Source organism: Colletotrichum navitas (genome assembly GCF_030913465.1).
Source record: "Colletotrichum navitas strain CBS 125086 chromosome Unknown LY79scaffold_50, whole genome shotgun sequence".
NCBI classification, from domain to species: Eukaryota; Fungi; Ascomycota; class Sordariomycetes; order Glomerellales; family Glomerellaceae; genus Colletotrichum; species Colletotrichum navitas.
The window spans coordinates 236,370-262,721 of NW_026850596.1; the positions used below are offsets into that span (position 1 = coordinate 236,370).

Sequence of the window (26,352 nt, forward strand, 5' to 3'; positions counted from 1 at the left end):
AGTAGTAATAACTTAGGTAAAGTTACTATAGTAAAAATATAGCTTTCTAATTATAATTACTTAGTAAACTTATATACCTTTAGTATATTTAATCTTTCTAAGATATAACTTTAAACTACTATATCTATTATAACCTCTTAAATAAATATTTATATCTTTAATTATAGCTATTAATAATAATATAAGGCTACCTTTTAGCCTTAGGTCTTAATTAATAGTAATATAGTCTTAAGTAAATTACTTAGTTATCCCTAAGAATTAGTTACTATTAAAAGGACTTTATAGGCACTATAGGTAAGCACTATTATACCCCTAGCGCCTTTAAGACTAAATACTCTATTTACTTTATTCTAATCCTATTTTCTTTATAAATTTATATAAGATAATATTATATTTTACCTCTAAATCTAAATTAAGGAATAAATCTAGGGGTCTTTAATAGGTTTTAATCTATATTATAATATAAAAACACTATATTATTAGGAATATTAAATAAGATAAAGTAGTTAGGTCTACTTTATCTTTACTTTATTTCCTTATAGATTAGAAATAGTTTAAGATATAGTAGTAGGCCTATTTTACTTCTGTCTAGGTTAAGTATAGTCTTATAAAAAGTGCCTAGCTTATTATAATTATAGTAACCTTAGTAGGTTTTTATTATTTATAACTTTAGTTAGTAGTTATTATTAATACCTTAGATTTAATAAGGCGTTTTCTCCCCTGTTTTTACTACTTTTTTAGATATACTTTAATAGTCTTTTAACCTATTATATTAACCCTTATACTCTCTAAGCTAGCTTTACTATTTCTATATATATTTTTAGTAGCTCTACTACTAATTTTATACTTTATCTTAGAGTTTATTAGTTAATTAATAGTAAAACTCTAGGCTTATTCTTTTTCTAGTCTTTTATTAAATTCTTTTTTAAGAGAGTTAAGATATATATAAAATTACTTAGATCTTAGCCTTCTTTTTACTTTACTATAACTATAGAGTATATAACGTTTAGTTTTAATAGACAGTATCCTTAAGAAAGATTTTAGTTATTCTAAGAAATAATTAAAGTCTTTAGCTTTTTTTTATTTTCCCCTTTAGAAAGTTAATATATTAGTCTTATTTTACCTAGTATTTATTATTTATATTATCTTTTACTAAAATAATTCTTTTTTCTAGTTTTCTAAACTTTTAAGTATACTAGTAATAATATATATAAATTATTAATCTACACCTCTTACTATTATAGGCTAAACCTTAACTTTAATTTACTTATTTCCTTAAGGGTGTATTCTTTTTTACTACTTAACCCTAAAGTGTTAAAGTGTTATTAGCCTTTTATTACTTAGGTAATTAATTTTTCTAGTTATATAACTTCTAAATTTTTTATAGTTACTGCTTTAACTTACCTCTTAAGTACTTAAATATACTTAAGAATAGCTTAAAAGATTAAGCCTAATATAGCGCTTAGGCTACTCTACGCCTAGCTTTTACTACTATTTCTAGGTATATATAGTATTAACTTAATAGCTTTTATTATATAGAATAAAAATAAATAAGGAAAATTAGAATTATAATAGCACTAGTAAAAAGAAGTAATAATTAAAATATAGGTCCTATATTATATAAAAGCTAATTCTTAACCTAGCTATTACTAGCCTTTTACTAGAGGGTTAGCACCTTTTTAATCTTGCGTTTATTTAGCCCTGCTAAGTAAAACGCTTACTAAACTATATTAGGAATAATATTCCTTTAACCTGCTAGGTCTACCTAGGACTTTAGGGCAATTGCCTATTGTCCTATAATATAGTAAAATATACTAAAACCTTAACACTTTTACTACTTTAGCTTTAAGTAGCTAATACTTTACTTATACTTAGTAGAAAAATTATATAACTAGTATATAGACTTTTTATTTAATTCTCTATGTATAATAATCTTCTTAGAATTATTAAGACTAGGGTTATATAGTTAAAGCTATAGTGAAAAAGAGCAGTTTTAGTGTAAATAGGTGATCGCAAAGTGGGGGTGATCGGAAAGCGGGTGCTTTGACTTATTCCTTTAGATAGCTCGGCATCAGGAGACAGACGATAGCAGCATGGTTTTGATAAGTATCAAATTAGAAAGAAGAAAGAAATTGGACGCGTGACGATTTTTGTTTACCTCGCTTAGGCCCTGATCTTCTCGTTGCTAGTCGCCTATTGCCAATCGCCAGGATCTGATGCCAGAAAAAAACCCATGGATCGACGGGTGGTTGCTGCAGCTGCCACTACCCTTAGTAGGTGGGCGGTCAGAGGTACGCTACGGCCTATTGCGGCAGTACATCCACCACTGGGTTGGTCGGAGAGTCAGTGGCGAAGTCCCTCTGGCGATTGGCATTAGGCGACTGGCAACGAGAAGATCAGGGCCTTAGCGTCACAAACGGAACTTCAGCAACAAGCGTTATACGGCAACAAATTTGCGAAGCGGAAGCATTCTTGCGGCTCCTGCTAGGTTCTCAACATCCCAATGTTCTAGACCTGAGGCGCATCCCCCAGTCTGGGCTTCCAGACCCCCAGCTGGGCCTCGCCTAGACCCTCCCCCCGCGAAAACTCCTTTCCCCGGCCCAGGATCTAGTTAAAAGTGTCCTTGTACCCATTGCGTTCCAGTCCGGAAATCGGGGCACATGTAAGCCCCACAAGTACTAGCTAGTATTACGTGGCGGCAACGACTAACAAAGAGCAATGGCAACTGTCCGGAGGTGTCATAGCTCACAGAATATACAATGCGGCGCCCCAATGTGGTGCTCTGAAATCCAGATCACTTGTGAGCGGTGGCTTGGACTGCGGCTGAAGCCAGAGCGACTAGGCCGCATAAATCGCATGCTTGACCTGTATGCCCGCAACCAGCGATTTCCGTGCCCATGGTAGCATACTCTTGAGAACGGCAAGGCGCCTGTGATTTGTTGGCGATCTAAGCCTAACCGTCTTATCTTTACAAACGCGTACATGTCTTGGCCGTTCACCGTAACCTTCAACAAAGAACCTAAGATGACGGTTTTATGAACATTGTATCTTGAGATGCCACTAGTCATCAAGGAGGAATTCATCCTTAACCTAGTAGCAAGACTCTGTGTCCCACTTGAAACTTATTTGTTATCTTACCACCTTCCATCAGGCCCACCATCCAGTTTTTCTCAGTTTCACTTTTTGGTGTCAATTTCATTTGATTTGGGAATCGGTCCTCGAGCCTTTGGTTTTCAATGAGCTTGAACCGGGTCCCTGTCGTACACGAGTATTATTCCATTTAGTCATTGAATGATCAACGACCCCAAAGTTGTGGCAGCTAGTGTTGAAGGATATTGACGAGAGCTGGCACACTTAGCCATTAGCTAGTATGGGCCTCGAAAAAAAGGAATTCCTGGTGTGTTTATCTACACTTATGCGTAATAACGGTTACTAATACTGCATATAGATTGGCGAGTGGGTTTTTGTCGCTCTTTGCTTCGCCATCACCGTCGCCCGGCTTGCAGTACGCACATGGCACCGAGTATGGTCCTTTTGGCTGTCCGAAATCTTTCTCGTGCTTTCTCTCTTATTCTTCCTCACACTGGTCGTAGGAGATACCTATACAATATCTATAGGTAAAGACGCCTTTGTCGAGGAGTATTTTGATGAAGGCTTTGCAATTGTATACATGCCCCTGCTGTATCCACCACTTGGAGCGTACGCTGATACATTACACAGTGGAAATTCTCCAGTTCAATCATCTTCGATCTGGGATTTTATCTTCCGAGATTTAGTCTGCTTGCTTTCTACTACGAGCTCTTCCCAACAGCCGAGAAAAAGTTACGGCTGCGCCTCCACATGGTTACAGCGTATACCGTTTGTGCATTTCTTACAACCGGATTCGTGGATCTATTCTGGTGTGGCGCTGACCTATCGGTAAATTGGTGGGTCGCTTTGTATGGAATCAACATGTCTGGACTTTTTCTGATTCTTCTCTAGGGCGAACAGCGACACTAAATGCACATTGGCCAATTGTATGGAGCCCATGTATATCAACTGGTCAATTGGTATTATCTCAGAATTACTTGGTAAGTTTTCGGAACTATCAAACATGGGCATTACTAACAAGAAAATAATATCAGTCTTTGCACTACCGTTCGGAATACTCAAGTTAAGAGCTTTGCAGACGAAGGATAGGAGAGCATTGTTCTGCATATTCCTCCTAGGCATATTCACAGTTATAATCAGCGCCGTACGGTTTTACTTGACCGTGAGATCTATTTGGAGCTTAGAGACCTGTAAGACCTTCCCCTGGGCACAGCTTTCATTCATCGACACGAATTAACAAGGTGTAGATCTTGTTGGTTCGGGAGAAATTGCCACACAGATCATCGTCATTGCAATACCGGCTCTCCGCCCTTTGCTAGGTGCTATTACACGTAGTTGGAGTAGATACTCCGATTCAAGGATACAGTCACGCAGCAAGCAACCGGTCAACGACATGAAACAAACCCAGCAAGTGTCTGTCACAAATATCAGCGTTTAAGGCAGCGAACGAGTTACGAGATATTTTATCACCTCCGGCATTATCAAAGACGCCAGGTTACCTGAGCTAGGACAGGTTCTTGTCATGGAGATCTAGAGATGGGAGACGAGTTATGAATACGTTCCAAATATAAGCGACTTATAGTTGAGGAATTTCAGGCAAGCACGCCAACGACAAATATTGTTGACAACACTCGAAGCATAGAAATATCTATAAAAGTACATAAAATAAATACATACGTACCCCTGATGAGTCATATGGGTAATACGAACAGTTCATTCATTATTCATGCCAGGGCTTGTGCTGAGAGGTATGCTGAACTGCGAGGACTCTCGGGAGATCTACATTGGTAAAGTGCTGAGTAAGGTACAGATACAAGGCAGTCCTTCTTAGGGCCTCAGAGGTAATACAAAACGATACTAGCACGGTCGGAAAAGCAAAGCATGAGTGTTATGCGCGAAAATCAACACCACAAAGGGAAGGTTCTAAATAGAAACACAGCACCATTCTTGTGGACCACGAATAAGTTGATCTTGAAGACCGCGGCCATGCGCCAGCATACGGGGGCGAGATAGGTTGCTAAACGGCGTGGTTGTCCAGGGATTACTAGTTGATATCTTGTGGCGGTTACCTAACCTGGTATTGACCCTTCTGTTTGTTCACTACATTTGCATACTGATAATTATGACATACGGGATAAACTTGACTATTGGATACCAAGCGTTTGTCATTTTCCCCTTATCTTTTTGTATAATCTTCTAGACCTAGGTTGGCTGGGTGGTTATTTCGATGTCGTGAAGGGCAAGGTCGATAATCACTTCCCAAAACAAACAGGTAGTTTAGGATATGCCAGTGGGCCACAAGAGCCAGTTTGCGACAGCGTACCCCGCCGGTGCCACCAGACTGCTGCTTTTGACAACCCTTGCTATTGATTGTGAAGTTGCCATGGCTGAGACCATGTGAACAATGGTCGCTGCAGGGGATAAATCAGTCTAGCAGTAAAACTTCGGTCTTATCCATCATCAACTGGACAACAATTTTACAGAAGCTGGAAGTATGCGGATAGCTGATGCATCACAGTGACAGCTGGTGACGCCTTAAGAACTCAATGTGGAACAAGCGCCATCAGTTAAATTGAGTTTTCACTTAGTCTTGGCGGTAATTAAATGCAATATATCCGAGTTGCACCATTCTTTTTTTGCAACTTTGTACCCAGGACAGGGGTTCGGTATGTAGTACACCGGTATTAACCTCCTTATTCACAGCTCAATAAATACTCGGTAATTAGCGCTAGAAGAAGTGCCCAATCCTCCGAAGACAAACACTGACTTGGCATTCGGGTCGTTCTTTCATTGATTCCATTGTGTCTACATTTTCTAGTCACCGTCATGAAAGCTACTCTGGCTGTTCTTTTAGTGCTGCGGGTCGCTCTTGCCACGTCAACCGTCATCACGCCCGCAAGTTCACGATTATCACGCTCAAATGGCCTGGTAGAACGCCTGCCGCCTGCCAGCATCGACGAACTCATCAAGAAGAGAGGAAAACTCTACTTCGGTGTTTCAGGCGACAATGGGATCATGCAACAGGGAAAAACCGAAGCCATCATCAAGGCAGACTTTGGACAGGTGACGCCAGAGTATTCAATGAAATGGGATGCTATTGAGCCCACCCGAGGCAATTTCAGTTGGGACAACTCCGATTACATTGTTAACTGGACGCAATCGAATAACAAGACTTTGCACGGACACGCCTTAATCTGGCACACGGCGTTACCTACATGGGTATCAGATATCAAGGACAAAAGTGTACTTACCAGTGTTATTGAAAAACATGTTTCAACAGTGGTTGGGAGGTACAGAGGCAAAATCAGGGCTTGGGTAAGGTTTCCTGTGAAGATAGCCATACAGCAAGGGCGCTAACCAAACATGATGTGGTAGGACGTTGTTAATGAGATCTTCAGTGATAACGGCACTCTCCGGAACAACACGTTCTTTAATGTCATGGGCGAATCATATGTCGGTGTTGCTTTTCGCGCGGCTCGGGCTGCGGACCCAACCGCTAAGCTCTACATCAATGACTACAACTTGGACAACAAAGAATGGGGGAAAGTTTCTGCGTTAGTCAAAAAAGTCGATCAATGGATTGGGCAGGGAATTCCCATTGACGGTATCGGTATGCCTACGTGGAATGCAGAGGGGTTGAACTGCGTACTGACGTCTGAAACAGGCTCTCAGTCTCACCTGGCTCCAAACATGTCGAGCAACGTCGAAGGAGCGCTGCGATTACTCGCTACCGCCTGTGTCTCCGAGATTGCCATTACTGAGCTGGATATTGATGGTGCTCCACCGGCCGACTATGCGGCTGTTGTAGGCGCATGCCTCAATGTGTCAAAATGTGTTGGTGTCACCACATGGGGATTGAGCGATAAGGTATGGTGAAAACCAAGCCCTCCATACGGTCTAGTTTTTACTGACATTGGGTAGCAATCTTGGAAGAATTCCTCGAAACCGCTTCTCTTCGACGAAAATTACAACCCAAAGCCGGCATACAATGCCATAGTCAACAGGCTTATGCGAAAGTGATAGGTTCTGGGGGAATATTTCTGTCGGTAAACTGTATAATAAGAAGATTCATATCATAGATGGGCCATCCGTAATGTTACAATAATATGTACAAAGACCGCCTGAAGACAACAATCAGTTATTAATCGTTTACCTGTTCCTGGATTTGTGTCATAGTGAATGTTCATTTGGCCTTGGCGAGAGAGTGGGTTTATGTTATTTGTACCCCTTTAATTGCCAACTGACCCCACTAACCCCTGGTGCGGAGTAGAGCCAATGCATTTACAGCATTAAGTCCGACAAGCCAATAGTTTTTAGCGTTTTACCTATGCCATAGGTACTAGCAATCTCCGCCTTTACAAAGGGGTACATTACAGTCTAAGCAGCTCTACCGGAGGCTTGTTAGGCCAGACTGTTGCGTTATTACACTGCTCTAGGCAGCAGTTATCTAGGCAAGCAACAGCAAAGTCCTCCAGCAAGACCTCCACGTAAATAGTAGTATACATAGAGGTATCTGAATCAGAAGACATCGTGATTTTAATAATGATGTTCGTAATAATGTTGAAATTGGTGGTAGTTGCTAACAAAATAACATTCTAAAATAATGTATTATCATGTATGTCCGAAAGTGAGGGGTAAAAGTGGGGGTGGTGTAAAATCAGGGAGACTCGTATGCTTCAGTGGTACTCTATCGAAGAAAACCTTTTACCGGTTTGCTTAGGCAATTCAAGTGCTTTGTTCCCGTTATCTCGAGCTCCGTGCGTTTCAAAGTGGCAGCTGCCCGTGTACTAGCTGGTCAACTTTGAGTAATTGGTTCAGACGGAAACTGATGTGGCTAGAGTTGGGATGGAACCTCTAGCCTCTTTAGGGCGCATGCAATTGCGCCAAAAGCAGTGACAGCAAGGACAGGTTACCTGGGGGTCCTAGGTCTGATGAACTAAAGACCCCCTCCTCACAGAGGGGGCAAAAAAAACAGGGGTTACAGTAAGAAAAGGGGGGTTACAAATAGTGCATAGTATAGCAGCTCACTAAGCTTTCTAATAAAAATATATACTTAGAGATTTAGTTTTCAAAATGTTTTTTAATGTTAGTTTTTACTTAGGAAAGTACGTATTTCTGTTAGCTTGCTCTATAAGCTGCTACACTACGGATATGCACTATCTATTACCCCCTTTTTCTTACTGTAACCCCTGTTTTTTGCCCCCTCCGTGAGGAGGGGGTCTTTAGTTCATCAGACCTAGGACCCCTGGGTAAATGGGCAGGAAGATTTTGTGGTCAGTACTCCGTATTTTGCCAGAAAAGGGCGGAAGATAGGACAAATGCGGACACCCATGCCGGGGTACATGCATCAACGGCGAGTGCTGATGGGAAATGTCCGCTAGGTCGGCAAACATAAGCACCGATGCACCGTGTGGTGCCAGGAGAGTATTAGAGAACTTGGACTAGGGGATACCCACTCGATGCAGCAGATCTGTTTTCTGCCACCCCAAACCCAGCCAAACCATTGGCTTTGCTGTTTCTTTCATGTGAAGTGGCTGCAACGAAGGTGTCTTTGTGCCTCGCAGCTCGGCCTTAGCACTGAGCCGGGTTCTAGAATATGACAACAATATCGGAGGTAACCGTGCCGTGATGGGTCAAACTGACGGACGGATGACATTTCCTGCGCCCGGCTGAAGGGTGACGCCTTGTGACCGTCCCCCCAGCCCTGTTTTCACGGGCTCGAATCTCCAATCTCAGGATATTTTCTGTCATGCTAGAAACAATGCCGTTAGTCGCAGAGCAGCAACTAACGCCTTATATAGGACCTATAGGTCACAACATTTTCTTTAAACAGTTCAAGCCACCCCATCGACCATCGCAGCCCTCATACCTAGATCACCATCATATTTTCTCTTTCAGCTCCATCTTCGAAAGCGGATTAATCCTCCATCAGGCTACCGCAGCTTATTTTGAAGGCTTATCTTCCTTCGGACGTAGCTATGTCGAATTCGGGCTTCCTGCCAAGGGCGCCCCTATCACGATGGGGCGCCGGACAGCGCAAATCATTTCTCGTACCCATCATCGCGGCATCGATAACGATCCTTCTTCTTGTTCTGGCCAACATGTCGTTTCTCTTCGGAGCAACCTTCGAGCAAGCAGAACGCATTCACGCCCTCAAGATTCTGACTGTCGACCTCGATGGAGGTGCCATCGGTTCGGCTATAGCAGCTGCGTCGAAGAGTCTTCAGGCCACAAACTTCCCTACAATCGAGTTCGGTTCGGCTTCAGAATACTCAACACCAGCGGCGGTCAAGAATGCTGTTTGCAAGGGAGATTATTGGGGTGCAATCTACATCAACAAAGGCGCATCGGAGAAGCTCGCCAGCGCCCTTAGCGGAACTTCAAACACCGCCTACAACGCCGCCGACTCCGTTACCTACACCTACAATCAAGCTCGGTATCCAGCGATAGGCGACTCCGTGCTCGCAAGCAACATGCAAAAGGTCGTGGCCGCATCCAGAGGTTTCTACTACAAATCACCCAACGGCACGGCCGCCCTCCGGTCTTTGGATACTGCCAACCCGGCCGCTGTCACCGCATACCTGAACCCGATCTCGTCCACGCCTGATATTATCGGCGCCCAGACGCAAGCCAGCCGCGTCTATTTCAACACTGTCAATATCATTGTGCCGACCTTAGCCCAACTCTTCTTCATTCTGGCGCTGAACGGTATCTTCATGAGCTCCGGTCTTCATGCCATGGCGAGGATCCGTGACGTCTGGCTGCTTCGTTTCGTCGCCGGCAAGATCTACTGCCTCCTTACTGCTCTCACGGTCACGGGTTACCTGTGGGCTTTCAGGGAAAATTGGGCCGTCAGTGGCCCAGAGTTTGGCAAGACGTTGCTTGTATTTTGGCTCTACATGGACGTACAGTGGCAGGTGTTGGAATCCATTTTGGGATCCTACCTACCCATGCAACTCATGCCTTTCTTCTTCTTGACATGGATGCTTACCAACGTGGCAAGCTGCGTCTCCCCATTCGAGCTCATGGCCGGCTTCTACAGGATTGGCTATGCTTTTCCGGCGCATGAGGTCTATTCCCTCTTGGTGCAGGTCTGGAGTGGCTGTGCTGACCAGACGCGCATCGCGTTGCCTGTTCTCTTTTCCTGGTGGGTTGTGGGTCATGTCGTGTCAGTCTTTTCTATCCGCAAACGGTGTGTCGATGCCAGAAAGATGGCTGCCGCTGCCGCCGAGGATCCGTTGAGAGACAACACAGCCTCCACTACCCCCCGCTCGAATAGTACGGAAATGACTTTACATTCCAATGAGGAGGCCGGTTCCGAGAAACAGATATAAGCGTGTATGATACCCTGGAGGATATGGCGTTGGAGGAAAAGGTTGAGAACACGAACGTCTGATGCAGCAAGTTATTACATAGCATAATACAGCTTTCTTTTCGATTCAGTTTGGGACTTCTAGATATGGGTATGAATACCTGATATTACGGCCTTTCAAGGTCGCTTTTCTAGACTATGTTGCTACTCCTCATGTGCTTTAGGATAGGTTCAACTCACATAGCCACGATGTGTTCCCAAATCATATCTGGCCTTCGGAGACATCGATACAATACCTCTTAATATTATCAACAGTACGTCCGGTGTTACCAATACCTTGCACAATATTGAAAGATCCTGTGATGTTTAGGCATTTGCCAACTAAGCAAGTTCAGAGGAAGACCAATGATAGGCGGCGACGTGGAACACTCTTTGCGTAATCGATTCATGGAAAGGTACAATCCGCAACTTTCAATTTCTAGCTCCCAACCCCCCGACTAGCTTACTGACGATAACCTATTCTGTGTATAACATTTTTGGAGAACTTTTCGTTTCATCCAAACTAGCGAAAACACCACACATTTTTCTGCTTCGACAGCTCGATATTGACGCTGCTTTCATGAGGACGAGTTCCATATTTCCATAGCATTATTTAGCTAACTTTTCTGCGAATACATAGCTACGCTTTAACTAAGCCCTAGATGAGACTCCATCGATCTCAAAGCCTCGAAAAGATCGTTGTCATGGTACTTTCGTGCTACGATCTGAATACCGACTGGAGCACCCTCGAAATCGCCTTCGGTCCACAGTTTCCTGACCAGCTCGTCTTGCCCACTCAGTGGTACCTCATCAGTAGTGGCATAGTTCTCTAAGCCTTTACCCAGTGCCTTGATCGGCGTGGGGACAACGACGCCTGGGTAATCGACATAGTTCCAGAAGGCAGTATAATTCCAGAACAAGCAGGTCTCGTGCACGCTTGCAGGGCCAACGTAAGCAGGACAGATGACAACATCAACGTCCAACTGGTTCCAGTGAGACGCAAAGTCGCATCTGAAGTTGTCCCGGGTAACTCGTTGCTGGAGAACGCCTGCTGCGTCCAAATCTTGCCCAGTTGTTTCGGCGTCCGCGATCATGGCTTCTGTGAGTGGCAGCATGGGCTCTCCAGTTGCTGCTAGAGCTTGTTTGACTTGCCTCCCTCTATCGGGGAAGAAGGCCAACTGGATGTTACGAAGGGCCTCTTCGGCACGGTATGGCGTGAAGCTCTTGATTTCGAAACTCGGGAGGTTGCTCAATCTGGCACGGGCCCAGTTGAGGGCTCTAGTCACTGGCGGCTGAGGTACAATGAGCCCGTCGTTCATCATGAAGCCGATCTTGAGTGGCGCGTTCTTTGGCTTTACATTCAAGCCATTCCAAGGAATTGGAATCAGGCGCGGGTCTTCCAGATGTGGTTGCGCTGCTTTTAAGACAGACACAAAGAAGTCCATATCTCTCAAGGAAACTGCAAGGGGCCCAGTCGATCCAAGAATATTGAGCTCTGCGGAAAATCCACTAGGTCCAACAAAACCTTTCATAGGGAGTGTGTACGACGTCGGTTTAAAGCCGTAAAGGCCGCAGAAAGTTGCTGGTGCTCTGATGCTGCCGCCGATGTCTGTGCCGATGCTGAGAATAGAGCCACGCATCGCGAGGAGCGCAGCGCCGCCGCCGGTCGACCCGCCGGCTGTTAGGTTGATATTGAATGGGTTGAGAACACGACCATAGAGAGAGACGGTCTCCAAGTGCATGACACCTTGAGGCTGAGCCGTCTTGCAGTAGAGCACTGCGCCAGCCTGTCGCAATATGGCTATCATATGGCTATCAGCGTCATCGATATGGCGAGTAATCAGAAAGCCCAAGGAAGAGTAATGGCCAGCCACAGGAATCATCTCTTTGACACTTATTGGGACACCGTGCAAGGGGCCGACTGTCTTCCCTGTTTTTGCAAGGTGCTCATCAAGCGCTTTGGCTTGGTCGATGGCTTCATCCATAAACCATTCTGTCAGGCAACACGTGAGTTGATGGGCGATGATTGCTCTCTTGGCAAATGCCGTAGCAGCCGCGACGGCAGTGAACTTTCTTTGTGCAATGGCGGCAGCTAAGCCGACAGCGTCAAAGTTCTCGGTAATGTAGATTTCCTCGTTGGATAGAATGCCACACTCTCCAGGGACAGTCATGACATTCTGAGGTGGCTGGTTGATGATCGTGGATGAGACATGGTAGTCTTGTGGCACTTTGGCCGAAAACTCCTCGATGAGTCTTTGGCGCGTGGCCTCGAATTCCGGACTACCCGAAGGAGACGATACCAATTCGACGACGGGTAGAGAGACTGGCGCCATTATAAGAGTATCTCAGTAGAATATAAAGGGTTTGAGAATTCAATGCTTCAGCACTGAAGAAAGTGCTGGGGCAATCAATCAGAGTCTTTGGACATGTATGAGAGGTGTTGCGTATCGGGTTATACGTATCGTAATATTCTTTGCCAGGACCAATCTTACTGTGAACCCAATGGTGGATGATGTTGCACACGAAACAGCTGATCGGACTATTCGGAATTGGGTCGTTTTAGCTTGATTCATTTTTGAGCCAGTCGGCTTCGATGGGGCGGCAAATGAGATTTCGTAATCGAGCGCGCCCTCAAGAAAACTAGTCAGAGATATGCGATCGAACCCTCCTAAGAACGGGACATTAGACCGGATACACGGGCCAAGATGCTTGATCACAGATACATTATTTGGCGGGGTCAAGCCATAGCCCAAGTCCGACTTGCACCCTTGCCCTTTCTTAGTCGTATCGAAAAGCTCCACATTTTTCAGTCGCATTGTGGCGCCGATTCAGCCTTACGAATCTTGACTAATCTTGTTGGATTTGAGTTCGTGCCCGGTTGCAATCCCGCAAACTGGATTGCCCACACACCTGGAAGCCTGTCGAATGATGGCGAATGAGTAAGACGCTTGTTTGAGCTTCCGCAGCTGCGTTGCCAGAAAAGGGCGAATCGCGTTGCCGCAACATGTCTTGGCAGGTCTAAGAACGTACAGTTTCCTTTTTGGGAAACTGTGCATGGTGGCTCGACCCAGACACCCGGTTCAACGTATAATTTCCGTAAACGGCAATCGGTATACACATTGTCAACCACATCATTTTGTTGGTCACTACGTGATGGTCCAGCCCTCCGAGACCATGTCTGATTCCTACCTTGTCCAGTGAGAATGCGACTGGCTGATCCAATCAATGGGCTATAGAGGAAACCCCCTCCTCGCATGCCACTGCGCCAGCCTGATGGTAATAGCATATGATTCGTTGAAAGCAGCCCATTTGAGATATTTGACGACGAACTCGCTATTTCGGGATCACATGAATATCTTGAGAAGCATCCGCGGCCGACTGTAGGCTTAGCAAGCTGACCAGAAGCCTCAAACTCTCACTAGTTAGTTCCACAATATTCCTCCAATACCGACGGTGCCATCTGCGCCAACCATTCATGCCACTATAACGATGGGTATCTGCCATTGCTGACTTCTATTCTAACGAATCATCACTATTTCTCGGACTTGATCCTTCTTAGCATTACCGAAGTCCGTCAGCTGTTTGTGTATGCATATGCGCTAGGGTCCACTGCCTATGAGAGGGGTGGGTGAGGGGGGTGAGTGGGTGTCCCCATCCTCTCAGGTCGTAGACCCTGGCGCTGTCATTTTCCTAATCGCGAAAGTTGATGTTCTTAGACCGCATATGTCTGGACGAGCAGGAATCTAATGATGTTGTAGACCCTCGAGCTATCAGCCTTACAGCATATTGGCATCGGGCAGCAAAGTATAGTTGTAGCACCGCGGCTGTGCAGGCAGGGCGTATATAAGATGTGCTCAAATCCCATACAACTTACAATTATGCATTCGAACATCAAGCTGAGTCAATCATATCGTCCTTGCATCACCAATCTTCGGTCCCGAATCCAAAAGTCCGATCACGTCAATATGCCCGGCCCTATCATTCCTGCCTCAGTCGTTGTTGCATTGTCTGATCCGACAAGAATCTGCCAATGCGTGGCAACTTCATCACCGCCATCTTCGAGCTCGACTTGCTCAAAGTGCTCTCTTCCAAAAGCAGCAGCGTCGTCCTCTTAAGTGGGTTTCTCATTGCAAGTTCTGAATACTCAAAGCGCGGATCCGAGAAGAGGTTGGCATAGCCATAATCACCCATCAGGCATTCAAAACTAACATTGTGTCAGTTCCCCCCATCGATGGAAATTTGTCAAATGCACGGATATGACATCAATAGTAGACAGGTTGCACTCAAGTTGCCAGTAACTCTTCCGACTATGCAAAGGATCGCACCTTCTTTCCAATCTTATCTTGTCGGCGTGGGTTTGAAGTATCTTTTTTTCTTTATTTCCACTGAAATTATGTTATTTACGTCGAAACCGATGCTTTTGGAGTTTACATTCGATTAGAACATTATACGAATGATAGATATTGATACATTCACCTGCCATGGGTCAAAGTTTCTCCTGTTTCGGGCTATATTATGGACTGTGCTTTATTACCATTCTACAGAGCGTACTAGACTATACCGCTCAGAGAGGGGCTAAACTACCCCTTCGTCTGTGTTTCGACACCTCTATATTTTCCGTTGTATATTAGACTATCCTTGCTAGACCACATGTCACGTTTTCATGTGTTCGTTGGTCGCACAATAGTAGAACCACATTTACAGGGGAATATGTGGCAGTCGGAAGCGGTAGAATGAAATTGCTATAATCTGGATGTCTTACTCCTGGGAATGTAATCTACAGCTAGTAAGGCCTGATGAGGCTAACTGCGTCGGAAGAGGCCCCGTGACGTAAGATAAAAAGGAAATCTGATATCATGAACAAATCCTTTCCTATTTCGACAAGAAACCGTAGTCATTCGAGTTATCCTCTTCCGTTATCCATATTTATGTACACGTTACAGATAAAGAAAAAAGAAAAAAAGTGCTTTTGCCTCCTGAGGCATATTGAAACAATAGTAAAGAAGTTCTTAGGGGCAAAACGAAGGTACTTTGAGATCATTAGAAGGAGCTCTTACTGCCCATGAGAATGATGCCGACGGCCTCCTCCCAGCCACGGCCGGCTGCGATCTCCATGATGGAGCGCCCGGCATCGTCCTTCGCGTCGAGGTCGACGCCGCCGGCGTCTACCAGGAGCTTGAGCACCTTGGCATCGCCGTTCTCGACGGCCTGCATAATGGCGTTCCACCCGCGGTACAGTTTGTTGACGTCGGCGCCATTGCGGAGGAGCATCTCGATGATCTCAAAGTCATCGCCGCGGCACCGGCGCACGGCCTTGACGATGGGCAGGTGCTCACCGGGGGCGTTGATGTCGGCGCCGCCCTCCTCAATGAGGAAGCGCGTGATCTCCTTATTATCCTCGCGGATGGCTGATGTCAGCGGCGAGAAGACGCCGCCGTTTTTGTCCTCAACCGAGACGCCAGCCTGAATGAGAAGCTTGACGCTCTCAAGCTTGTTCGCGACGACAGCACGTTCCATCAGGCCCTTGAACGAGCGAGGATCCGCGACGGCGGGGAGTAGCTTCCTGAGGACTTCCGGGCGTTGGACGGACATGACAATGGGCCAGTCGGTGCCGCGGACGTTGGGGTCCGCCCCGTGGGCGACGAGCTCGTCGAGCATCTCTATGCGGTTCTCCCTGATGGCCGTCGTCAGGGGAGTGTTGCCATCCTCGCCCTTTTCGTTGGGACTCACGCCCTGGTCAAGAAGCCACATAAGGGCCTCCATGTTGTTGACCTTGACGGCCTTCTCGATGATGCCCTTCGGCTTGTGAAGGTCGTTGCCAGCCGCAACGAGTCGGGGGAGGAAGTGCGTGCGGAAATGCGTCACACACTTGAACGCGGGGTACTCGGCCGAGTTGAGGTTGGGGTCGGCTCCATTCTGCAAGAGAAGCTCGAGGATGTCTGCGCGGTTGTCGCGGATGGCCGTGCAGAGGGGCGTGTAGATGCCGTCCTTCTTGATATTAGGGGACACGCCGGCAGCGAGCAGCACGCGAACGGACTCGATGTTGTTGATACTGACGGCAAGCTCCATGTTGCCAGGCGCCTTTTTGTTGTCGGCGCCACGGGCGAGAAGGACCTTCAAGCAGGGAGCCTGGTAGGTGGCGGGCCAGAGCATGTGCTTCGGACCAGGAAGGTTAGGGTCAGCTCCGTGGTCCAGAAGAGCAGTGACAAGGTCTACTCGCCCGGCCATAATGGCCTCGAACAGAGCGGTCTTGCCCTCACTGTTCTTGACGTTGGGGTCGGACCCGTACTCCAGCATAACGTCCACCAACTTCTTGGGGGTCGACTTGGTCATGGAGGCAATCAGAACAGTGTTGCCATTCGCCATGATGTGGTTTGGGTCGCCGCCGTATGTGAGCAGCAGGTGGACGAAATCGATCTTGACATCGATGACGGCGATGGCGAGGGGGGACTCTAGCGCGGACCCGGCAGACAAATTGGGATCCGCACCGTACTTGAGAAGCAATTTGGCGATCTCGGGGGCGTTCGTCTCCACCGCGGCGAAGAGGGGTGTGATACCGTCCTTGTCCATCGAGTTAGGGTCGGCGCCAAACAGAAGAAGCAGGCGGATGCTTTCGTGGTCCTGGGACAAGACAGAGTCAACGAGGACGTGCTGGTTTGGTCCGGTCTCGGGCGAAACGCCTCGGTCTAGCAGTTGCTCCAGGACCTTGTGGTTCTTCGTCTGAACGGCAGAAATGAGAGACGCCTTGAGAGCCGGGTTGTTGTTAGCGGGGTGGCGCGGGGTCCAGCGTGGCATCGTCATGGGGTCGGCCCTCAAGCGGACAACCTTGGTCGGGAGGCAGTCGGCGGCGCTCTGCAGCTCTCCTATCAATGTTTCTGTGCCTGAAGACGAGTGTGATATCGTGCGGTCCTCCCGGAGGACTCCACGGTCCGAGATGGTATAATCATCGGGCCCTGGCCTCCTCTCAGTTTGTATTCTTGAGCTTGTGTGACGTTCGTATTCGCCGTGCTCTGAGATGATGGTATCATCGCGGCCAAGCCTGCGATCGGGGATTCTGGAATGGTGTCCGTTCTCCGAGGAGCTATGGTGACTTTTGTTGGAAATAGATCCAGGGCGTCGTGGCTCTGGGGTCATCCTCAACTCATGGAGGGCCAGTTCTGCCGACATCTTCTCTATCAAAGAAGGAGAAGTGTTGTGGGAAGTCTGCGAGAGTGCTTTAGGGATCGGAGGAAGGGGAACAGTGGGCGGGTCTGAACGACGGGGTGGCGGCGCAGACTGAGCTTCAAAAGACTTGGCTCTAGCTATCCTCGCTGTCGGGTTCTGGTCGCCCATGCGGTCCAGAGCAGCGGCAAGACCAACATAGCCTTCGCCAGGGACATCATCAGTCTTTGTATCCCCCATGGACCATTGGAAGATGAGGGCGCTCATCCTCAGTGCTTCCTTGGCCCTACGAATTGATTCTCTCGTCTTGTTCACCTCCTTGTCGACGAACATCATGCGCCAGCCGCGCTGAAACTTGCCCACGGTGCCCTTCCTCTCGTACTCGAGGAATTCGAACATCATGTGGTCGAGGGCTTGGAAATCGTTGTTGGTCTGGCGGAACTTGCCCTCGAGTTCCATTATCATGTCTGCTGGGAACTCCTGGTCGGCGCGGGACGCCTCCGAGAGACCCGCCTCGATGGACCAGAGGATCCGGCAGATGTCGAGGAAGTCATTGGCGAGCGTCCGGAAACCATGTGGCTGGTGCTTGACGGTGGTGAGAAACTCGAGCATGCGTACCGAGATGCTGTTTCCAAGGAGGGTAGCCCTTGTGCAGAGGTCTAGGACGGAGTCCTTCGACTTGGGTTTGCCGTGCATGGCGCCAGACATCGTTCTTCTTCGGGTTTGAGGAAACGGCTGAACTGACATGAAGATGTGGTGAACGAGGGGAAGTGCGCTCGGCCAAGATGGGGCAGGATGATGTACCAGACTCTTGTACTATGGTAAGGATAGCCGTGTATATATGGCTCCCACAAACGTCCAACAGCGGCTTCACAACTGTGATAAAGGGGCAACAGGGATTGGTGAAGGGGCCTCTGTCATCTCACGGACACAAGCCTGGGAATTGCCCGGCTATTATCTGCTTCATTATGCGGTTGAGATCGAGCTCTGGGTCAAGCGATTTCACATGTTCCACACCCCTCTGAATAGGTGGTTCTCGGCTAGGTTGGAGCGCAGCAGGCGTTCATCGAAAGTGTCAAGAGCCTAACGGCAAGCCACCATCCATGCTAACTGGGGCCCGTTCAGAATGGCAGGGCATTATGCTGGCTCAGGGCCTGAATCGTGAATGCATTCCATACGGACAATTATGGTAACTACCTCGCAGGTTGAGAAAGCCAGAGTACCAGGTACAAGGAATATTCCAAGAATCAAGCCGACACTAGTCCAATCGAACCCCAGAGATGCGGAGGGCGAGGTCGTCCGCTTTGACACCAAGGGCCACAGTTCGGACTGATAAGCCAATGCGGCCCCATCTCTGACCCAGCTGTCAAACGGGCCTGGCCTGGGGTCATAGCGTGATTCTCGGACTCTTCAGCGGAATAGCATGGATTATTGGTCAATCCAGACGAAAACCAGAGGAAAGGGACTAAGCAAGGATTGGCAGTGCCGTTTGGGAGAGGGGGGGGGGGGGGTGGTTACATAGATGTAGTGTAAGTGCTTGCTTGTAAATCCGTGTCTATTCTTCCGCCGATGGCGTTTTGAGTCGAGAATAGTCTTGCCACATAAGGAACAGCGCTGGCGAGAGTCGTGGCATGCCGGAACCTTAGAATGTTCTCCTTGTCTGTGTATCGCGCACTTCTTGTCTAGTTCTCCTGTCGCCGCACGGAATCTCGCGCTAGTTAGCAAACTTGCTAGCCAAATCTAACGGCTTTCTTTCTTTTCTTCCTCCAGTTCTTCTCTGCGTTTAGATGCGCCGTGTGTCGTCCCAAGTTGATTTTTATGACAAAGCCAAGCGTAAAGCTGAACGCTGATCAGCGAACCACTCTCGTTACTACCTTGGGTGACGATGAACGAGATGGATGACCGTGCAAGTCTGGACATCATGTTATGGTGAATTCTAAGATTTCGGCGGGACCCACCGGGTTTGGCAGATATGGATGCACATTATCCGTACTACTATGTACGTTCAGGATTTCCTGAATCGTTCTTTGATCGGCTGCGAGTGCAACGTTGCCGGGTCTTTGCTGTTTGACTCGGTTAATACCATTCGTGAGTGGAACTTCTGAACAGAGCGAACCATTCGTCGTTGGCCCACAGCGTCGTCTGTACGCTATCACCCATGATTCTTCAGTGTTGAATCATGGCTGAGCGCAGTTGATGTTGGGCATCGATCGACATGGTGACGGGTCTGAATCCGCACATACTGCGCAACTCAGTGGCCACATAGTTGGGCCTTTTCAGAATCCCTGTCAGAAGGGAAATAGGTCAGCAATATTCGAAGGAAAGCTAACAGGTGGATGGAAGCTTGGGAGGAGAAAAACTCTATTAGCGACTTCGACCCTGTTTTGCGGGGAACTAGTTGACATAGCCGCGCTACAATGGGGGTCCGAGCTAAATGGACCAGCAGGGGGATAGTAGTCATCCGTGCGTGTGACTTTTGATCGACGGTAATGGGACTCTGTGGTCCACACTTGCTGGGCAGTAGGCTTTGCATGCCCGAAACTACTACTCTGCATTCAACTAATACAGAGTCTATTGTATATGTACATGGCCTACCTTTGAGATTGTTGCTTTTACTGTGGTGTTTCTCTACCTACACCCGGTTACACCTATGTAATATGCAGTCATACGGATACACCGCGGCGGGAGGAGGAGCAAAGCCAGACGGATTGATGCCGGCCGCGAAGATGCAAGACATGGGACCCAGGCTGCTTGCACAGACCCTCACTCTACAATTCGACTGCATTGCGGATACAGAGTAATTACCACCAGGTACAGTTTGCTGTGCCCAGGCCCTGGCCCATGTTGTACTTTTATCTCATTTGACTTGTTAATTAAGGCACATGCTGCGGAGTGCTCGGACAAAAAGTGCTGACCGAGACCAAGAACTGTGTTTCTCTACCTTTAAGGAACTGATGGTTGGTGCGCGCTGGCTCTTGTATTGTACCGCTAAACAAATCACTATCGATTCCACTGGTAGAGTAATATCATCGTATCTAGCACCCCGCCCCCCAGCACGCACACACGAACGAACAAGATCCTCTTGTTTCGGAGGACAGATGCTAGCATTATAAAATGCAGCATAGGAGGGGCTAGAAGGAAAAGGGTCGCTCTAACCGAGCAACCTTGAAAAGCCAAGGAGATGGACCTACCATGTACTAGCCTGTCTTGGCGTAAAGGGGGTTCAAGAAGGGGGTTCACTGAGCGTTCTAGTAAAGCAGTGGAGAGCCAATGCCGACGCCATTGCCGAGAGCCAAGGCCAGACTAGGTATAACTCCCTTCCGTCTCCCAGTTCTCTGTAGGCAGCGATGCCTAGCTAATCCATCGTCGACCTATCACTCCTCCTAGACTAATTGCATCAAGATTGGACTTCGGTCGTGCCGGGTTCCACGCGCTGGAGCACTGCCTACGACGCCTTCCACAAGCTCGGCGCACTCCAAGTCCAGCTAGTCTGTGTGTTAGCCCGTTATCCGGGAGGGCTAACCAACCACGGCGAGTCTACTAGCTGCAGGTTTTTCAGCGCGTCGCCCTTAACGCCGCCAGCTAATCCTGCCGACATGACAAGGGGCAGTCCTGTCAATGTCTGCGCGCCGCCCTAACGCAGGCGGGGCCAAGACATCCGTACCATTGACATTTTGCCCGCGCCAGTAACAACAGTCAGTCGTACTCTGGATGCCCGCACGAGTGCTGAACACTGCGATTAGCCGTGTGTGTGATGCAGTGTCTTATTAATCAAAATCCTTTCCGTTCTTCGCAAAACTTCGAGTTGCTTCGGGTGCCACAACCCATGAGTGACAGCGTGAGCCCGTATGTACAACGTTGTGGGCCTCCTCGTGGTTCATCTCCCGTTATCGAGGGAGCCCTGAGCCCCAGAAATGGGCGCTGACCGAGGGAAATGGTACAACGCTCGGCTCGCGCCTCATTTTCCAGATGCAAGGAACAAACAACCATGTCTTAGTCTTCCCCGCGTTGCGCCTCTCGGTTTACGTCCCTGAAATGCATTGCGCCCATACGACACCGGTTCACTGAGGGCTACAATAATCATATAGAATCCACGAGATAGTCGGCGGTAAGACATCTTTCAGGAGGCGCCCCGGTGTCTCACCACATCGTCTCTTCTTCCTCAGTACAATCTCATCTTAAAAAGCCTGATTGCTCATAGTTACTACGGAGTATCTGCCCACTTGTGACCCTGCAAACATACTCACACTTTTGTGTGACTACGATGTATCCGGTCTTGGTCTTTTGTGCTTCGCTCATCCAGACCTGCACTTTTCCTGAATGTTCCTTATCTTGTCAGGGTAATGAGAATGTGGTTACAAGGGGCGGGTAAGACAAATATTTCTATCGCCCTCCTCTTCACAAATGGACTTACGTTCCTCTGTTAGAGGTACTCAAGAGGCGGAATTAGGGCTGATGGGTCAATACATTTCATCATAAGGCTCGATGTTCATTGATACAGACTGCCAAGTACAAGATGCAAAACAGTTACACCCCCAGAATCACATCGGCTGCTTTCTCGCTCACCATGTATACAGGCACGGCAATGAAGTACCCGGGGATCTTGGGGAAGACGCTCGCGTCCACCACGCGCAGACCCTCCGTTCCTCGCACCCGGAACTTCGAGTCCAGCACAGCCATGGCGTCGCCGTCCTTGCCAATCGGGCACGTGCAGCTCGCATGGTGTCCCCAAGCCTCGTACTTGACCCACTCGGGTAGCAGCTCGTCCGTCACGTTCTTGCCCGGCCACACTTCTGTGAAGTCTCCGCTCAGGGGGATGACGCTGTCCATCATCTTACGCGCGAGTTTCATTCCATCCACCACCGCCTGGATGTCTTTAGCCCCGGCATCCGCGTCCTGGAACGAGTTAAAGTCAATCTGCGGCACATCCCGGGGATCAGCCGAGCGTAGTCTGACGGTCCCGGCGCTGTTGCGGGAGTGGGCTTTTAGGACGAGCCAGGTCCAGTGGCGGGCATCGGCCGTGCTGGCGGCGGAGTATCCAGGGAAGTATCCTGAGAAGCCGAGGGGTGCTCCGGCGATAAAAAGGTCCGGGTCGCCCTCACCAGTTGACGACTTCTTGACGATGCCGAGACTGATGCCGTTGGAGCCGTAAACTCCGCGGTTCCCACTGGCAGCGCCATCCTGCCATCTCTTCAGGCAAGGGTCATTCGAACCGGGACGATCGAAGGTACAGCCTTGGGTGATCTGGAAGTCTGTCGGTGTCTCACTAATGACACTCGTCTCATACCCTATGCTGATGATTAATCCACAGTGGTCAACGTAGAGGGCGCGGCCTACTCACGGTCTTGAAGGTTGGTACCGACGCCAGGCAGATCGACTATGACAGGTATGTCAAAGGAGGAAAGCTCCTCCTTAGGGCCTACACCGCTAAGCTTGAGCAGCTGGGGGGTGTTGAAAGAACCGGCCGACAGGATGACTTCTGCTGTGGCGTTGACGGATCCGGCGGCCCCTTCCCCTGAGTTGCCGGATCGGGGATCCGCACGGTAGAGGCTCTGGCCTGTGATGAAGTCTACGCCGACGGCACGGGGCTTCGGGCCGCTCTGGTCGAAGCGGACCTTGGTCACGAGCGTGTTGAGCTTCAGATCGAGGTGGTATTTCCTCGAGCCATCCGCGTTCTTGGCGTTGGCGGTCGCGAGGACGAAGTCCCGGGGGCCCACGCGGATGCCACTGTCGACTGTGATGGGAACCTGGTAGAGGCCCTCAGCGGCATCCCGGCCGGGTAGGTCAGCGTTGAGGTCGCGGAGAAAGACATCGCCGAGGCCTTTGATCGTGGAGATGATCTGGCCGAGGATATTCTTGCCCATGGCTGAGGCGGCCGACACAATGACGGTGACAAGCTTGATATCCGGTAACACGAGTCCCAGATCCGTCACGCTCGTCGTGAGCCATCCGCTAAACCCGTGCCCGATGATACTGTTGGGAAGATATTTGGCATTCTCGAGGCGCTGGAAGTACTTCCGCATGTTAGAGGCGCTCCATGAGCTGTCGCCGGTCAGGGTCGCGATACCATCCCAGTCCGACCTGTGGGGGTAGACCGTGATGAGCGCGTTGTGGCTTCCACAGCCTCCGAGAGTTCCCGCTCGAGGGTACAAAATGCCAAGCGGCTCAGCGCCAGTTGGTGGGTTGAGGCCAACATACAGCTCGCCGGATGGCAGGCGGTATGTCATCTTTGAGTCCTTCTTCTGCTCCTCGGGATCGCTCAGGTGCTGGACGAAGTAGTCCCACTTCATGGGGCCGTACTCTGTCGATTGCAAGCTGAGAGCTGGTACTTGGTAAGGGATCGAGGTGCCCTGGTCGTCACCGGGCTCGATCAGCAGAACCTTCTTGCCGGCGATGGCGAGTCGGGCCGCGAGCGGGCCTCCGCCCGGCCCTGATCCGACAACGACATAATCATAGCTTGGAAGAATGTCGGCAGACTGCCGCGCGTCAAGAATTCTACTCGGGCTGTGGTATCCAGGTCAGACAGGAATGCCCACTTCAAATAGCGATTGGCCCGCGGGCATCGGGAGTGTTGGGTTAGAACTTACGCAGCAAAAGCGGTGGCCGCGATGTAGCCCAGCAGTACACCCGCGATGCGTGAACACCAACGCATGTTAAGCACAAGAGAAGCTTCGAAACTCGTCGCAAGAGGTCGGAAAACTAAGCAGTTTGAGAAGCATCTTTCGACAGAAACACATGTGCTGGCCGGTCATGATTTTATTCAGGAATTTCATCAAGGGAGAGTCCTATCCCTGACAGGGACGCGCCCAAACACGAGATAATCACGTTGTAATTTGCTTTTTACTAGACTACTGTATTCAATATCACTTGTCACCTGCCTGATTGCCCTGTGAACGATCAATACGAGCAGCGCTAAGATCGGTGGCCTGTTCCGCCTGAGACAACCCTCTCAATATCTAACGTAACATCAACTTCGGCCCAAAGAACGATTGAGGAAACCCAAGGGGGAAACAAATGATTTTATGGGGACACGGGCCGAGTTGATCCAAGCAATGACGGCACAAGCAGATGTTTTGGTGCGAATTTGGCAGGTCCCTAGGTTGATTGGGTAGCGGTTAACAGGCAGACACATTGCGGGGCTGGCATCTGTGCGCATGCGTACCTCAGGGACTTTCGCCCTGGCGGCCACCTATTTCTCCTGAAGTCAGCATTAAACCCAATGAGGCAGTATAGGGGGTATACCAGGGGGGCTAGCACAGATGTGCCTACATCTGTACCTATACATAAACACCTTGCCTACCTACTACATTAACTATTGTTTTTTTTCTCCTTTATATTACTACTATTTATTCCTTTATTAATAGTAAGGTTTATATTTTTATTTTTTACTAGGTTATCTACTGTAATATTAAAAAGTATAAATTAACTATTATAGCTAACTAAAGTGCCCTACTGCTAATTATTAAGTATAAGACCTACTAACTAAGTAATAGCCTCCTCTACTTATATTATATACTAAGTAAGGTAATTAGGTTGCTTATTATAATAGGCCTCCTCTTGTTAATAATATTAATTTAATAAAACCTTTATATAGCTCTAAATAGTAAGCCTAGAGAGGATAAGAATACCCTTATAGTTAGCTATATATAGTATATAGTATACCTTATAAGCCTTATATATCTTATACTTAGCCTTACCTTAGCCTTATATCTATTACTACTAGTAGGCGCCTATAATATTATCCTTAGTTATAGCCTATTAGAGGATATATTAGTAGAGTAAAACCTACTACTTATAAAAGCTATAGTTATATACTAGCCTATTATTACCTGCCTATATATTATAATATAAATCTAAACTATTAGTAGTAGCTACTTTTACCTTATAAAGTTTACTAGTAATTAACTTTTATATAGGTATAGGTAGGTAAAAAAGATAAGGTAAGACCTATTATTTATAAAGGACTTTACTATAAAAGTTTATAAAGTGTAGCTTAGTAGTAGTAAAGTATTTACTATTAATATAGTTAATATACTTAATAGCCTTTTAAAGGCTAAATTACTAGAGTATATAATAGTAGCTATACTTAATAACGCTATAAAGGCCTTTAAGTAGATTAGTTATTTTAGCCTAAAGTAGTAGTAGTAAATAGTTATAGGTATAGTTAGCCTAGAGGTTAAGTATTAGTAGCTAGTTATTTTTAATATAGGTAGCTTTTTTATATATTAAACTTTTTATTATAGTAGTAATAGATTTATAATAACCTAGCCTTATATAGTAATATTTTAATATAAAGATTATATAGCGTAAGCTAGTTAAGTGTTTTATAAGATAATAGTAGAAGGTTCTTTTATAGTAGATATAGTAAAGAAAGTATAATACTTCTATCTTACTATCTATAAGGCTATAAAAAGCATTATATATAATGTATTATTTAATAGCTAAATTATTAGTAAAAAAGTAATATAACTACTAGTTAGCCTAGCCTTTTAATATATATAAGTAAGTAGTAATAATATTAGTATTACTTTTTTTAGTAAAAAAGTAGCTAACTAGTATTTAGCTACCTATAGTATCTTTAACTATAACTATATAAAGTAGCTAGCTAAGCTAGTTAGTCTAGTAAGTAGTATCTATTATAGTAAAAAGGCTATATTACTATAATAACATAAGGCTAGCCTTAGAGGCCTATATAAGCCTTTTACTTACCTTATTAGTATATTAGACTATATAATACTAAAATTAAAGGT

At 47.3% G+C, this 26,352-nt stretch overlaps 6 protein-coding genes across 6 annotated transcripts; 3 read left to right on the top strand and 3 right to left on the bottom strand.

The window, feature by feature from the left end:
* Positions 1-3,013: 3,013 nt before the first annotated feature.
* LY79DRAFT_636173 (uncharacterized protein) lies at positions 3,014-4,790 on the top strand. The gene is made up of 6 exons (XM_060562267.1): positions 3,014-3,397; positions 3,449-3,664; positions 3,721-3,926; positions 3,982-4,070; positions 4,125-4,280; positions 4,338-4,790. The coding sequence occupies exons 1-6, from the start codon at positions 3,371-3,373 to the stop codon at positions 4,526-4,528; spliced, it is 885 nt and encodes a 294-aa protein (XP_060411951.1). The 5' UTR covers positions 3,014-3,370; the 3' UTR covers positions 4,529-4,790.
* A 1,315-nt stretch (positions 4,791-6,105) lies between these two features.
* On the top strand, positions 6,106-7,110 carry LY79DRAFT_519793 (glycoside hydrolase; the record flags this gene model as incomplete). Its single annotated transcript, XM_060555174.1, has 4 exons — positions 6,106-6,405; positions 6,466-6,700; positions 6,755-6,957; positions 7,012-7,110. 4 exons carry the CDS (start codon positions 6,106-6,108, stop codon positions 7,108-7,110), a joined length of 837 nt encoding a protein of 278 aa, XP_060411952.1.
* A 1,719-nt stretch (positions 7,111-8,829) lies between these two features.
* LY79DRAFT_560330 (uncharacterized protein) lies at positions 8,830-10,725 on the top strand. Its single transcript, XM_060558320.1, has one exon. It carries the CDS (start codon positions 9,069-9,071, stop codon positions 10,422-10,424), a length of 1,356 nt encoding a protein of 451 aa, XP_060411953.1. The 5' UTR covers positions 8,830-9,068; the 3' UTR covers positions 10,425-10,725.
* Positions 10,726-11,088: 363 nt separating this feature from the next.
* LY79DRAFT_519955 (amidase) lies at positions 11,089-12,612 on the bottom strand (the record flags this gene model as incomplete). The annotated part of the gene is made up of 1 exon (XM_060555185.1): positions 11,089-12,612. One exon carries the CDS (start codon positions 12,610-12,612, stop codon positions 11,089-11,091), a length of 1,524 nt encoding a protein of 507 aa, XP_060411954.1.
* A 2,869-nt stretch (positions 12,613-15,481) lies between these two features.
* Positions 15,482-18,310, bottom strand: LY79DRAFT_671486 (ankyrin repeat-containing domain protein; the record flags this gene model as incomplete). The annotated part of the gene is made up of 1 exon (XM_060563919.1): positions 15,482-18,310. The coding sequence occupies one exon, from the start codon at positions 18,308-18,310 to the stop codon at positions 15,482-15,484; it is 2,829 nt and encodes a 942-aa protein (XP_060411955.1).
* A 3,545-nt stretch (positions 18,311-21,855) lies between these two features.
* On the bottom strand, positions 21,856-24,677 carry LY79DRAFT_691603 (GMC oxidoreductase). The gene is made up of 3 exons (XM_060564751.1): positions 24,190-24,677; positions 22,944-24,106; positions 21,856-22,890 (listed from the first exon to the last, which is right to left on the bottom strand). Exons 1-3 carry the CDS (start codon positions 24,252-24,254, stop codon positions 22,130-22,132), a joined length of 1,989 nt encoding a protein of 662 aa, XP_060411956.1. The 5' UTR covers positions 24,255-24,677; the 3' UTR covers positions 21,856-22,129.
* Positions 24,678-26,352: the final 1,675 nt, after the last annotated feature.